This window comes from Rhipicephalus microplus, chromosome X, assembly GCF_043290135.1.
Source record: "Rhipicephalus microplus isolate Deutch F79 chromosome X, USDA_Rmic, whole genome shotgun sequence".
Classification (NCBI taxonomy): Eukaryota; Metazoa; Arthropoda; class Arachnida; order Ixodida; family Ixodidae; genus Rhipicephalus; species Rhipicephalus microplus.
In genome coordinates this window covers 144,305,966-144,321,084 of record NC_134710.1, presented here as the reverse complement: position 1 = coordinate 144,321,084, position 15,119 = coordinate 144,305,966, and the positions used below count along the sequence as shown (strand labels likewise).

The 15,119-nt window shown below is 45.1% G+C and overlaps 1 protein-coding gene across 6 annotated transcripts in view; it reads right to left on the bottom strand.

Moving 5' to 3' along the window:
- The window catches only part of LOC119176929 ((Lyso)-N-acylphosphatidylethanolamine lipase), a 430,246-nt gene that overhangs the window by 342,306 nt on the left and 72,821 nt on the right, over positions 1-15,119 (bottom strand). For all 6 annotated transcript variants that reach the window (XM_075877931.1, XM_037428270.2, XM_075877929.1 and 3 more), the window contains exons 3-4: positions 10,909-11,202; positions 4,773-5,042 (exon numbers count right to left, since the gene is read on the bottom strand). In XM_075877931.1, coding sequence (XP_075734046.1) covers positions 4,773-5,042; positions 10,909-11,202 — 564 coding nt within the window. The remainder of the gene's footprint in view (positions 1-4,772; positions 5,043-10,908; positions 11,203-15,119) is intronic.

The following is a 15,119-nucleotide window of genomic DNA, read 5'->3' as shown; positions in this document are numbered from 1 at the left end:
CTTCACGTCGGCGACGCTGAGGTGGCAGCTTGGAATGGTATGATTGCATGAGTACACAAGAAAGCATGTACCCATAAAATTTTACGTACTCATGAAATGCTATGTTTCTGTCTTGGATTGGTTGGAAGACGTATGAACCAAAATGAATTATTTTTGGTGTTTTACCAGCCAAAACCATTACTATATTGCGTCGTACGCGGTAGTATGGGACGTCAAACTAATTTTGATTCTCTGGGGTGTCCAACATTTTTCAAAGTTGTAATAGAATAGCCACACTATTAGCCCATGACGCTTCACGAACCACAAGCCGCAAGTGAAGGTACAAAGATTTGTCACACGCATCAAAGGCTTCATCCCTCCTTTCGTACTAGCGAGCACGATTAAAACTACACAGGGAGGGGGATTACAAGACGATGCCTTGCTTCGTCAACACGCGTAATAACTATGAGCACTTTAGATTTCTTTCTTTGAACGCATGGCTTATTTTTAGTGTGATCACGCGTGGGGGCAAGTAACGGCATCACGTGGTGGCCGCGACAACTACGCAGCTCATAATGCGAAAATCAGCCGATGCCGTGGACGTTTGGCTATGGCGCCATAATTGGGGTGTATGGAAAAGATCTGGAAAGAAATTAGTAGAAAGAAGAGGAATCAACTTCTGACTGATAATTAACTGTACATTCTAAGCCACGTGTTGTGCAAGTGTATTTTTCTCACGTATTCTCGGGAGCATCGACAACCGATCGGCAGCGTTTCCTGACCATGCTAAAAAGGTGTTGCATGGCCCCTTTAACGTGCAACTAAATGCAAGTGAGCAAATGTTATTCCATTTTGTCGCACGTTAATTGTAGTCACTTTGACCGGGAACAAAACCTGTTCTATCAGCAGCGCTGCGCCTCAACCTGCGAAGCCCCTAGAGCATGTTATATTCATAATTTTTACACATATGTTTTCATCTCACGTTTGGTGCACGGAATTAGCAGATCTGTCAGGGATGCAGCGTGGGACAAGGCACCATCTTGTTTTCTTGAGCTCAGTTACTAACATTAGGCTTGTAATCTATGGGCAACCAAAGATCCCGGAAAGCGAATTCACCACCTTTTAATGTCGAGCTCTGGCCGGGCACAAGGCAGACTCCATTCAACTCAATTAGAACATTGCTTACCTCTTTCCTTCAATTTTGAAATTTTTGCGGGTAATTTTTTCGAGCGCAGGGCTGACTCGACCCAGCTCGATTAGAGCATGCTCTCCTATCCCTTCAATTTTAAAATTCTTGTGGGTATTTTCTTTCCTACAAAAGAAATGCTTTCGGCCATTTCCTCGAACTAGTTATACTGGGAGGTTCAAATTCGTGGGTTCTATTTATTTTACAAGTAAGCGAAAACATTAATGTGTGCGTACGTCTGTGCTACTGGCGTGCCAAACATCAGTAAGAATAACAGCGCAGACAACAAGTAGAAAAAGGGGTCAATCGCAGCAGCAGTGCACTAAAATTTTGGCGATGTTTATGCAGTGCGGATGTCTTCAAAATGTTTATTTTTTTAAATAACGCCGGCTCAAAAACGAGAAAAGAACCGGACAACCGTTGAACAAACAGTGAATATTTACTATTTACACATAACCGTTGGTTCAACACAAAAAATATGAGCTTTGTGTTCATGGGACAACAACCGAAGTCCAGAGGTCACCAACAATCAAGTCAAAATTTAAGTGTGATTTTGGCAGCACCACCGACTTCCAGCAAGATAAACTGGCAACTGCTGAGGCCCCAAGCGTGCCAATAAATGCTTTGGGTTGGAAGCTCCCAGACAACAGAGATACAGCAAACCGCATGAAAATATTTCAGCTCTGATGAAAATTATGATGCTGTGGAGCGTACAAAAATTGTTCAACGAACAATTTCTTTCTAGCTTCATCGCAAGAAATAATATTGACTGTTTGTTTTCAAACACTATACATTGACGTCACCGTGATAAGAGGAGCAAGAAAAAGAGTGAGTAATACTATGGCTTTGCAGCGTTCTGTCCTAAAAACCAAAGAAAGTCATGTATAATGAGATATCCGAAAAAGCATAAAAGACTACAATCCTTGCTGTTAAAAGTAATCAAGTAGATCAAAACCTGTGTAAATATATCAATCCTGTACGTCCTAACCAACTAGTTATAACAGCCATCATCTTACGGTATCACCTTTTTAATTATTCTTACATGATCACTTTGAAGTTCATACCACAAAATTCAAAACAGATGTAGTCAATATGCACTATCACGTGACATTTCGGTTTCATCTTTACCGCAAACAATAACTGTAATCCGTCTCACATACATTTTTTTTCTTTAAATTTTTCTTCCGATACTCGCAGGTTACAAGCGTGACGTTGCGTTTTCGATGGGGGAGTACCTAGTGCAAAAAGTTTTAAAAAATCTATATGGAGGGCACAGATGGAAAAACTGCGTCCATATGCTACGCGCAGACTTTTTTTATTATCTAGGAATATATTGTTATAGAGGACAAATTGCAACTCATGATTGCGGAGTTAGACAAGGAGAGCAGAAAGGTGGTCCTAAAATTAATCTGCAGAAAATGAAAGTATTGTACAACAACCTCGGAAGAGAGCAGCGCTTCGAGATAAGTAATAGTGCACTTCAAGTTGTCAAAGACTATGTCTTCTTAAGGCTGGTAATAAACGCGGAGCCGAACCACGAGATTGAAGTAACTAGAATAATAAGAATGGCGTGGAGCACCTTTGGTAAGCACTCTCAAATTATGACAGGCAGATAGCCACTATCCCTCAAGAGGAAGGTATATAACCGCTGTATCTTGCCGGTACTTAGCTACGGAGCATAAACCTAGAGACTTACAAAGAAGGTTCAGCTTAAATTGAGGACGACACAGCAAGGAATGGAAAGAAAAATGGTAGGTGTAACCTTAAGAGACAAGAAGAGAGCAGAGTGGATTAGAGAACAAACGGGGGTTAAGGATATCATAGTTGAAATCAAGAAGAGGAAATGGACATGAGCCAGGCATGTAGCGCGTAGACAGGATAACCGATGGTCATTAAGGGCAACTAACTGGATTGCCAAAGAAGGCAAGTGGGTTAGGGGGAGACAGAAAATTAGGTGGGCGGATGAAATTGAGAAGTTTGCGGGTATAAATTGGCAGCAGCAAGCACATGACTGGGTTAACTGGCGGAATATGGGAGAGGCCTTTGTCCTGCAGTGGACGTAGTCGGGCTGATGATGATGATGATGATGATGATGATGATGATGACGACGACGACGACGATGATGATGAAGTTAGATGACAAAATTTTGGAAGCAGGCATGTACATACCCTGCTGCATAAAGCATACCTCTCTAATGGACTACCGTTTCGCAACAAAGTTTCTGTTCGCTGAGTACGAGATTCGTTATCCGTAACGGACACAGAGAGAGAAAAAAAAACTTTCCAACGTTTTGTACGCTCTTCCACATTATAGCAGAGAGAGAGAGATGGGGGGGGTAGGTAAACTTTATGAATTTCCAGCAGATTGCAGGGCTGGGCTCCCACTAGAGGAGCTATACAGCTATAGTATACCGGGCTTGCCTGGATACCGGGCGTACAGTGATACCGGAATCGAAGTGCGCATGCGCAGATACGTACGTAACCCGTACCGCTTACCGTACGCGCGGTATTTTTCAGATTTAAGGTTACCGTGGTAGCGTAAGTTTACGTAGTGTACGTAAACATAGCGGCACTTTCGGACGCCCGCTTCGAAGTGATTTTGGCGTAGTTGAGAAATTCACCTTGTTTGCAGCAAATGACTGTTTAAAGTTACTTCACTTGTCTTCAGTTAGCTTCGATGACTGAGTACTACGGATAAGTTGGCGTAATTTTTGAGATAGCTTCCCATATCGAACGCGTCTAAGCCTAACTACAAAATGAATGTAAACAAATCGGCAACACAATTTTTTTCGCGTTTGGTGCGTAATTCATATATATTTGCTTTTATTATTCGTAAAATAAACTTGTGACAATGCTTCGCGCGGTGCCATAGGAAAACATTCTCGTTTTTTTTTTCCTTTTCACTGTCTTTGACTAATTAACCACCGATAGATGGTGCCACCTTCCCATTTAGGGCACTTAAACTACGTAAACGCTATCCCGCTAAACTATACGACACTGTTCATAACAAACGTTTGCTGCACGGTAACGCCGTTACCTTAACCTCTGCTATCACGTTAACCTTAAACTCTACCTGTCTACTGTGTCTCCCGGCAGCTTCCTTGACCTGCCGGATCGCCCAGAGTTATACTTGAAAATTTTGATCATCCATTCATTTTTTTTTCAACAGGAATAATTTATAGCAGGGACGGGAAAAATAAAGCTGATTACATCAATTTCTCTCTCAACGCGTGTGTTGTGACAGTAGTATTTTCTCCAGTGACGATTAGATAACAACGCTGCTGTTCGTCCCCCCTCCCCCCGAAAACATTTTTAATCCGCCTTCTTGCAAGACTCGGTAATTTCAGTGATTCGCCACCGGGTGTTTTCGGCCTGGCTAAACCAATAAAATAATGAAATTATTATTGATGGCACCTTGATTTGCAGCCTCTCTGCCCCTCTTGAACGGTCCTCGCTGGAGAACATATCTCTAGGCTTTTGTATTCAGTTCATTGAGCTCTCTCAGAGGCATGTTTTAGTGCACCACAAGGTGGGCGTCAGCAGCATTTCAGATTTGATGAGGCAATTAATCCCTCCCTATACTGCGGACATGCAAAGCACTCGCTCACCGAGAATTCCTCCAGCACGCAGAAGTGAACATATGTCGGCGCGGCTGAAGTACTTGAGACCACGCGTGAAGGCAGTGGCGAGCCAGGGAAGCAGCCGGAAAGCTGTGTCGGGCATGTGGCTCTCGGAGAATCCCCACGGGTCCTCGAGGATCAGGTGTGCCACATGTCTAGGTGACCGCAGCGCGTACGCAGACGCTACGAATGCGCCGAAGCTGTGGCCTAGCAGCACGAACTGCTCCAGACCAACCCGGGAACGCCACCTCTCCAAAGCTGCACACCGCAAAATGAACGTGGCACGAATCAACCGCAAAAAAATGGCAAGAGACTTACTTATTCACAATATTCGCCAATGACGCTGGAACGCTGGTTCACTATACGCATATCATCAGCTCTGAACTGGACTTGAATGGCGGGAGACTTAGTTCATTTCACCAGATTCTTCACGCTTTCATTAAGATGTCAACTCATCCCAAGGATACCCGAACGTGTCTGTTGGGCTAGTTGGTTCATAATGAAGAAATATTATGGACGCACTCTACATAGACGCCATATCCTGTCCCCTTTCTGTTTTTTTTTTCGTCTAAGTGGATTGGGCGTCCTTAATATTTCCTAATTCCCAAGATTTGGGGGCATGGGGACATTTGTACGTGGCACAATCTCTCGGTGGCAGAAACGGCGTTCTTACATCACTGAACGAGTCTCTTGAAATGCACTAGTTGTCAAAAAACATTCTGGGATCTATACAGCAGCGACCTACCAGAACATTTTGTGAAATTCAGTAAGCCACTACAAATCTGTGACTTTCCAGGACAACCACGCATGGGGAGTACATGGAGCCCTATTGTAAAATAATAAACAATCTAGGAAGCCATGGGTTGTTGCAACATAAATTTTAACAGAACGTTTAAGTCTCTACTGTAGAGAACAGGGAGTAGTTTTTGATAACTATATTTTTTCGAGAGCTATAATTTTTTGTCTATCTCCCATGCAGTTACTGCAGGCCGCCACTTTCTCCGAAGAGAAATCGCGCTACGAGCATATGTCCTCAAATCCTAGTCATGGCTTTCTGGTCAGACCATGTGTGGGCCTCGAACATCAGGAACATTCATTGTTAGAATAGCGTCGATGACCTAACCTAAACGCATTACGCATTTATACATGAGGTCCTCGTGAGGTCATTTCTGGCTGGCAAAGTGGGCGACCGCCATGTTTGTCAACATTGAGTCAGGCTAGTCAGGCTGCACTTGGAGCTTACAGCTGGGTGGGAGCTTGTCGGTATCATTCGTGGGATAAGGCGAAAGGAAACGTGCGCGTGCTTTGCCCGTCGTACTTCGAAGAGCTTGTGGGACCGACGCGTGTACGTTACTGAGCGAAAATTGAAATGTGCGATGACATATCTACCCGTACAAACTGCGAATCGATAAAAATGCTACATCGAACATCGATCTGCTGCCCTCCGACAAACCCGGCTACATCGTCAAATGTAGTGGTGCTTTCGGCAAGTCACTTCACGCTGCTACGAATGAAGGCCTACAAGTCGCTGGACGGCCGCAACTATTCACCAGCGGATGGGTGTCCAGCACAGCAGCAAAGCAGCTTCTGTCACAGGGTGTGTCGTTATATTCGAGTATAGTTACGACGCTCTTTCCCGGTTGAAGTAAAGCATGGGCTTCGACGGGATTTTGTAGTGACGGGTGCAAACCCGTGTTGCATCGTGGTGGGGCAAATTTTGTTTGAGAGGCACTAATGGTCATTTTACACCCTCCTGCATACGCCATTGTTCAGACGTCACCGCAGTTGGGCTCGTTTCAGTAGTGTTGCGATTTTTGGTTTATTTTCCTCTCGTGAGCTACAGTTTCGTGAGATCTACTGTTGATGGTTCGTCACACTCTGGTTCTGCGTCTATGGCCGGAAGTTCGACCGATGTTCCCGATTCCGTGGATGGCGTAATCACTGCGACTGCATCCATCGTGTTCTTCTGTCGCCTTTTAAAGCGGTGAAAATGCGCTGATGCTGCTGCAACAGTCGGGTCATAACGGCCGTAGCCCAGCCACTAATAGACCCGGTGCTCAGTCACGGTTCGCGTCATTCATTAAATTCGCAGGTTAAAAGAAGACACGTTCACGTATGTTGCACTGTTAACCTCTTTTAACAACATGAGATGCGGCTATTTAAGAGGAAAAGGTTCAGCTGTACATAGCTGTGAATCTAGGTGGGGTTCTGGAGAAAGTGACACGTGACGTCGGTAAACGTGGCGAACTTGCATGGACATAACTCAAAAATACCACTCCCTGTGATGAAGTGATGACTGCAGTCACAAACTGGGGTTCCACGTCCCAAAACTACTGAATATGAGGGACGCCGTAGTAGATGGCTCCAGAAATTTGGATCATCTGGGTTTTTTTTACGTGCGTTTGAATCCATGCATATGAGTCTCAAGCATTTTCGCCTCCACCGAAAATGCGGCTGCCGTGGCCAGGATTTCATTCCGTGGCGGGTCAGCAGCCGAATGCCTTAGCCACTAGACCAACGTGGTGGGTATTATTCTGCATCCAAAAACGGCACAAATATCCATGGTCAAGCGGAAAACGCGACGCAAACGAAGACCACATTTCGCCGCTGCAAAGCTCCCGCTACCAGGAAGCTGCTTATGTTGACAAACAAGATGGTTCTCGGTCCTCTCGTTTCCAGATGTGACGTACGTGCAACCCATGCATTGAAAAATTGGCACGTTGTTGCGCATGATTCATGCGTCAAGCCTGTTTCACATGCGAGCGATTTCGCCCCAAGAGCGGAGCGGCAGCCATCGCACGAGCCCAAAACCAGTTTCTAGAGCATCTGGTAGTCGTTGGGACCGACGTCGCTTGAGCAACGAAAAATCGCTCGCGATAGAGTGTCTGCCCTAGTCGACCAATAGCGCAGCAGTGAAGTGAGGAGCACGTGACTGCAGGGGTAGAGTCGAGGAACAGGGGCCTTATACATCACAGCGGCGGGCATCGCGCAAAAGCAGCGCGTGTGAAACGAAGTCGCGTCCGGGCTTCCAGATGCCGCTTAATTGCCGCAGGCCCCGCGGCTTAATCACTCGCATGTGAAACAGGCTTTACTTTATTGGTGAAGTAGTGCTTATAATGCCACGCTTACACGAAACATTATTCCTGAAGCGTAACCGACATACTGGCATTATGGTATTGCCACTCCCGTCTTAGACCTCCGCGGATCTGGAAGCGTTTCAGCTGTGCGAGTTGCATGATGCGTACTACATTATTGTTAGGACACCATGACAGAGGTAAATAAACTGGAATAGCTGTGAGCTGACCTCAAGGGTACAGTCGGTAAACTAGCACAGCTTAAACAACCTCCTACTGCCTTCAAACTGCAAACTGCCACCAGCCTTTTTTTATGGCAATGTTACCATAGATTAGCCTATTAGGCCGTTATTCTGACTGTGGATAACTTCAGAAGATAACACGCCTACGCCGACTGTATAGAGTAGGCATATTGAAGAATACTGCGTTTTTCGTAGGCCATGACACAGCGCTCTTTGTTTCTATTGCACACTAAATAATGTTGCGATGTGCGAATATGTGTCTTTTTGTAGCTAGTGAGTAAAATATTGATCTACTTTTGAAGTCCTGACAGACAGTACATCGCAAGCATGTGCAATGTATGATTTGTTTCCCAAAATATTGGTATCCACAACTTGAGACAGGGGTGTAGCCAGACAATTTTTTCGGGAGAAGCAATGTGCCACCAGAGCATTGCTTCTCCAAGCCTGCTATAGGCTGTTGATGTGTTAGATTTGCTAGACCTGATAGTCAGGCATACTTCTTCCAGTGATTCCTCTTCCTAGTATACGATAAATTAAAAGCCATAAGAAATTTTATTCAACTAGCTGATGCTGATTTGTCGAATACCAGAGGGAAAACGAAAGGAGCACGAAAACGAATGGGTAGACAAACCAGGAAGACCCTAGCTCTCTAGTTCGGCCATTGTTAAAAGCTTGTAGTAGCGCTGTGCTACAATGAGTGATAAGTATATATATATATATATATATATATATATATATATATATATATATATATATATATATATATACTTTCATTCCACTCAACAACTACCAAAGGCGACCCTGTGCCTACTGTGCTGGGTCTGACTAACTGCAATGATTTTTCAACTCTGTTCGAGAAATCTTTTTGTTTTATCTTGTTATCTCTGAAACAGAGAAATAGCGTAAGAAATACAAGTTGGAAGTTCAGGCACATATCGGTGTGAACGAAATTATTTCATACATACAGTGATGGAAAAAACATGGATTCTTCAAGGAAATCGCAAAATATTCCAAACGACTCCCGTAGTTTATTGTGTCGTTTGAGCGTCGTATAATAATATTAAGTACTAAACATGTTGCACACAATAATCACTGCAAACTGCAAGAGCATAACTAGGCAAATGAATAGTCTTCGAACTCCACGTAAGTGTTATTTCATATTGTGCATAATTAGATAGAACTGAACTTTTCAGAAATCGAATAAGCTAAATGACCTATTATCTAAAATGTTCATTCTTGTGACATGAACCAGGTCAAATGTGATATTGCTAAATGTAATCAGTAACATACCACCGCAGGCACGAAGTGCGTAGAATGACTATGAAGTCTAGCACGCATTTCACCAAAATCGTCTGCTTGTAAAGTACAAATATAAACTATATCAGACATTTTAGAGAATGCATTGCATATAGGTAGCATTGTCAATATTCCGGTATCTACAAGCTGTACACTTGATAACACCGCTATCTAGTGTGCAGCTTTTATAGTAGCAGCTTCTTTTTCTTTTATTTTGGGCTCGCTGGAAGGTGACATGGTTTAACTGCTTTGTTTTTAGTTTCGCCAATGCCATTTTGGAGCAAGTACGCAGCAATTCCTAACAAATATTGCAATTTGGAGCAGCATGGAGCAGAATTACTCTTTTGGAGCAGTTTGTAGCTATTAGAGAACCATTTCCATCACTCGTACCTCACTGTGATATGCCCCGACACGAAAAAAAAGTTATCAATGTCTACACAAACATTTCGGCCGCTCAGGAAATGGTCACTCACCAAACAGCGCTGGCTTAGTTTGCACGCATCACTCATCAAAAACATAGGAATAGGTTGACGCCGATCGTTTTGCTCTCATTCAGTCGCATTTTTTGTCTTGCTTTCTCAAACTCGTATTTTTATTGGTCGTGTCGAAAACACTTGAAGCCACCATGAAGCGACTCGCTAGCTGACTTCTTTAGAAACTGCCAGTGCTTGCATGTAATACGTCTTACATCTTTTGATGGGGATCATGCATGATTCGGAGGATTGTATTTCACTATCTCGATTTGTTTCATTTACGCAAGCCACAAAGGGAAGCAGACCACTGTTGAGAAATTTGATTGCGACTAGCTGCTGATATTGATCGACTGCTTATCTCGATTGATTGAGCTTGATCGCGATCAGCAATGTACGCACAGGTATAACATATCCTCACACACTGCGCCTAGACACAGCTGAATACGCAGCGCCTACTAACAATAAAAATGAAGTGCGAAATGCGGGATACATTTTTTGAGCTTCCGTAAATCTTCCGGGGCGCGGGACAGTCACGACAGTTGCAGCATGAGTAGTTACCCTAGTTGCAGGGGCCTTGTGTCAGCCTTCAATTCGGGTGGTACCGAATTCGATTCTCAGGGCCACCAGGCAGCCACCTTACCCACCCCAGCCTCCGCTCGAAGGTGGGGATGAGCTGGGTTTCGGAAATAGACGAAAAATGTTACCATCTCCTGTAAAAGCAGAATTTGGCGCCAGCGGGGAAAAAGAGACGGGTCTCCCTCCCCCCTAAACGCTAGTGTGTGCGGTCTTATGGATTCCAAAAGTTTGACTTCCCCAGGCTCAAAGTGCTCAAAACACTATTTAGCGAGACGTTTTCCGAGAGGGGTCAAAAGATGATCCTGCACATTGGCATGAACTGTATAGCTTACGGTGGCATCGGACGCCTGCGCTAAAGCAAACCATTTCTCGAGAACCGGTATGAGCCTCCCCATAAACACTCAGATCCGCGTACGCGGGCGTCCATACTATAGAGCAATGTAAAAGTGCGGTTGCCTCACACCTAGTGCGAGCTGGGCCTCCGTAGCTTCGGGATCGCTGGATAAGGTGGGCCTTGAACTCTTGCCAAAGCCAAGCAAGTCGATGGCGTAGACACGCCGGCGATGGGATAGCGCCTCCAAGTTCAGCACCCAGAGGGCCGCACCACACAGGTAGCCGTGCACGAGAACCAATGGTACTGCCATTTCATCTTCTTCGTCTGGCTCGACCTGGACCGTCCAGATACAGCTGTTTTGCGGCGGGATGTCACTGATGCGCCCCACATCCACGTAGTATCCGTTGTAGCGCTTCCGCATAGCTGCGGCAAAAGCGCCACGTGTTAGCAGGACCCGCCTACACACAGCAACCTCACACTCAAGCACTTATGTGACAGTTGACGAAATTGTTAAAATTGTGCCTACATTGGCAGATCACAACCCTTGGAAAAAAATAAATGGATTACCCTTACAGTAAGCACGGACGTTAGCCCCATCTAGCCAGCGCTGACTTCACTGACTAATTTCTTGAGTATCAATCATTTCGCCGGAAGACATGATGATAAAAAAAGTAAAGGTTCAAGATTACAAGTAGGCAGTTTTACAATAATGCGGTGGGTGGAGGTCAGAAGAATGTCATAGCGTATAGGGTAAGTGTGTGCGTGGATGCTTATATATACAAAAAAAGGAGGGGTGATCAAAATTGGTAGGTACCTCCTAAGACATAACTAAATTAAGCTGGATAAAATCATAAGGCAGCTGCAGTAGTCATTACTTGGGCATGAATTCTATATACGTAATCAATAATTGAAATTTGAACACTTTATCATCGTTACTTCTCTAAAAATACATATTGCAGTTCAGGAACTGCTGCCACGCATTTTACTATATAGGCATAGACACTACACACTCTTAAAAAAAAGTTTGTAAAAAGGCAGCAGCTGCAAGCAAGTAGGTAGTAACTGCAGCGGTTGCTACCTTTCTTCGACTGTTACTACCCTTTTGCTACCTGTTTACTACCTACGTTAGTAAACAGTTACTAGTTACAACAATTACTAACTTTTTCGACCTCTTTACTACCTACGTTAATAAACAGTTAGTAACTGAAACGAAAAAGGTAGTAACTGCAGCCGTTACAACCTTTCTTGCCCCGTTAGTACTTCTTTCCTACCCGGCTTTTGACTATCTAATTCAAAATAGTGTGTGAATGCTATTCTGATTATTTATGAGAGGAATTGTCTCGACATACCATCATTAAACTGAAAAATGACGCAGAAGGTATTTATAGATCAAGGCAAATACATTTTGTTTCAAATTATGCAACCGAGATATGTAAACGTCATTCTGATATTATCGAAGCGAAGAAGTACTAGTTCACGAACCATAAGCAAGTGCTACACGTGTCGTAATAGACACTTACAAAAAATTTAGTAAATACAGCACATATTAACAACACCAGCAGATCAAAATAAACAGATGGTCACATATAGCTTCGAGGACAATCACAGTTAATTCACTGCGGCGTGTCTCCAAATATTATCATTGCTTTGGCGCGTCAAACCCCCAACACTATTATTACCTTTTAAACGCTGATATACTAGTCCTGCGAAGCATTCAAATGCACTAAGAATAAATTGGGTAGTTTGTTCCGGCCACTGTACATAACGCCTTTTTGTGGCCATTTTATAATGAATAAATATAACATATAATTTTCTCTAAGTAAGTCTTGATAAAAGTCTTGTGCTACGTCACCAAACAAACGTAACCAGATATTATATTATAGTGCTTGCAACGAGCAAGGTTGCTTAAAAACACAGGTCATTATTCGAGAAACGTTAGCCGCAACAAGCTGGTACAGGTAGGAACCCGGCAAGCACGAGCCACACACGGACGTCAACGTCTTCTTTCACGCTGGCACAGAGCTGGCGCCACTATGCTTCGGTACAATTACTCCCCGCGCAGAAAGGAGCCAACCTGGTGACCTAGGGAAAGGACACAACAAGGGGGTCATAGCACGGTTTGAGGCGTGATACGTGTACTGTTTCACGCCCATGGCAGCGTTGGTTCGAAGGTGGATCAATGGGCTCAACTTCATAGTTGACAGGAGATGTTTGCCGCACCACACGGTAGGGGCCATGGTATTTCGACGAAAGCTTCGGGGAAACACCGGGAGGGGTAGACGGGACCCATAGCCAAACCAGCATTCCTGGGTTATAGTGTACAGTAGACGCAGAGGAATCGTGGTCAGTTTTCTGGCGCCATTGGTCTTGTGCGGTAAATGAGCGAGCGAGTTGACGACACTTTTCGGCATAAGCAGCTGCTTCGGAAACAGGCGTCGCTTCGGAAACATCAGGCCTGTAAGAGAGAATGGTGTCCATGGAGCATGATGGCTCACGTCCGTACAGGAGGAAGAAAGGAGAAAAGCCAGTGGTTGTTTGCGGCGCAGAGTTGTACGCGTACGTGACAAAAGGGAGCACTTGGTCCCAATTAGTGTGGTCGTCAGAGGCGTACATGGCAAGCATATCTCCAAGGGTACGGTTAAAGCGTTCCGTCATGCCATTGGTTTGAGGATGATATGCCGAGGATTTCCGATGGACAATGCAACATGCCTTGAGCAGCTCGTCGACGGCGTTCGAGAGAAACACGCGTCCACGGTCACTCAGTAATTCACGAGGTGCACCATGTCGCAAAATGAGATGGTGAAAAAGAAAGGACGCAACGTCTTTCGCAGTGGTAGCAGGCAGCGCAGATGTTTCAGCGTAGCGTGTCAAATGATCGACTGCGACGATAATCCACCGGTTGCCTCGAAGAGAGTTGGGTAGAGGACCATAAATGTCAAATCCGACGCGGTCGAATGGTTTCGCTGGGCAGGTTAAGGGTTGCAAAGGGCCAGCAGTGCTGTGAGAAGGCGTCTTGCGTCGTTGACACGTGGTGCATGACCGGACGTACTGGCGAACGTGCCGATACATGCTGCGCCAGTAGAATCTTAGACGAAGGCGAGAGTAAGTCTTAAATACTCCAGCGTGGCCACACTGGGGGTCATCGTGAAAGGCAGCGCAGATGTCAGAACTCAAATGACGAGGAATGACAAGGAGCCACCTACGGCCGTCCGTCACGTAATTGCGGCGATACAACAAGCCTTCACGGACAGCGAAGTGTCTTGCTTGACAAGAGAGGGAGCGTGAAGTCGTTTCTGACGAACTGTGAAAGAGGACGTCGAGCAAAGAATTGATCCAAGGATCCTTGTGCTGTTCGGATGGCATGTCAGTGATGCTCAACGATGACGAATCGCAAATGGCAGTTGATAAGCAGGCAAGGTCAGGAGGCAGTGGAGAACGGGATAGTGCATCGGCGTCTGAATGTCTGCGTCCTGAGCGATAAACAACACGGATATCGTATTCCTGAAGGCGTAAAGCCCAACGAGCGAGGCGGTCAGTAGGATCTTTCATGGACGCTAACCAGCATAAGGCATGGTGATCTGTGACAACATCAAACTGGCGTCCGTAAAGGTAAGTGCGAAATTTTTCTATAGCCCAAATGATAGCCATGCACTCCTTTTCCGTGACGGAATAGTTGGACACTGCCTTCGTTAGGGTACGGCTGGCATAGGCGACAACGTACTCGTCGCAGTCATCCTTGCGTTGAGCGAGAATGGCACCGGGGCCGACACCGCTTGCATCCGTGTGAATTTCAGTGGGTGCATTGGGATCGAAGTGGCGGAGAACTGGCGGAGACGTGAGTAGCCAGCGCAACGCCGTGAATGCGTCATCGCAGTGGAAATTCCAGCCAGAGAGGTCTGTACTACGGGAGAGAAGCTGAGTCAGAGGGGCAATTATAGAGGCAAAATTGCGAATGAAACGCCGAAAATAGGAACACAAGCCTACGAAACTACGAAGCTCCTTTAGGGTAGTAGGCTTGGGGTACTCGGCAACGGCACGCAGTTTGGCAGGGTCTGGCGATATTCCTTCTTTTGAAACGACGTGGCCGAGAATTGTGAGTTTGCGGGCGCCAAAACGACATTTCTTGAAGTTTAGTTGCAACCCGGCTGCCATAAGGCACTGGAGAACTTGTTCCAGATGGGAAAGATGAGTTTCGAAATTCGCCGAGAATACAACTATGTCGTCTAAATAGCAAAGACAGATGTGCCATTTAAGTCCCCTGAGAACACTGTTCATCATTCTTTCAAAAGTCGCAGGCGCATTGCAAAGACCGAAGGGCATTACATTAAATTCATATAAGC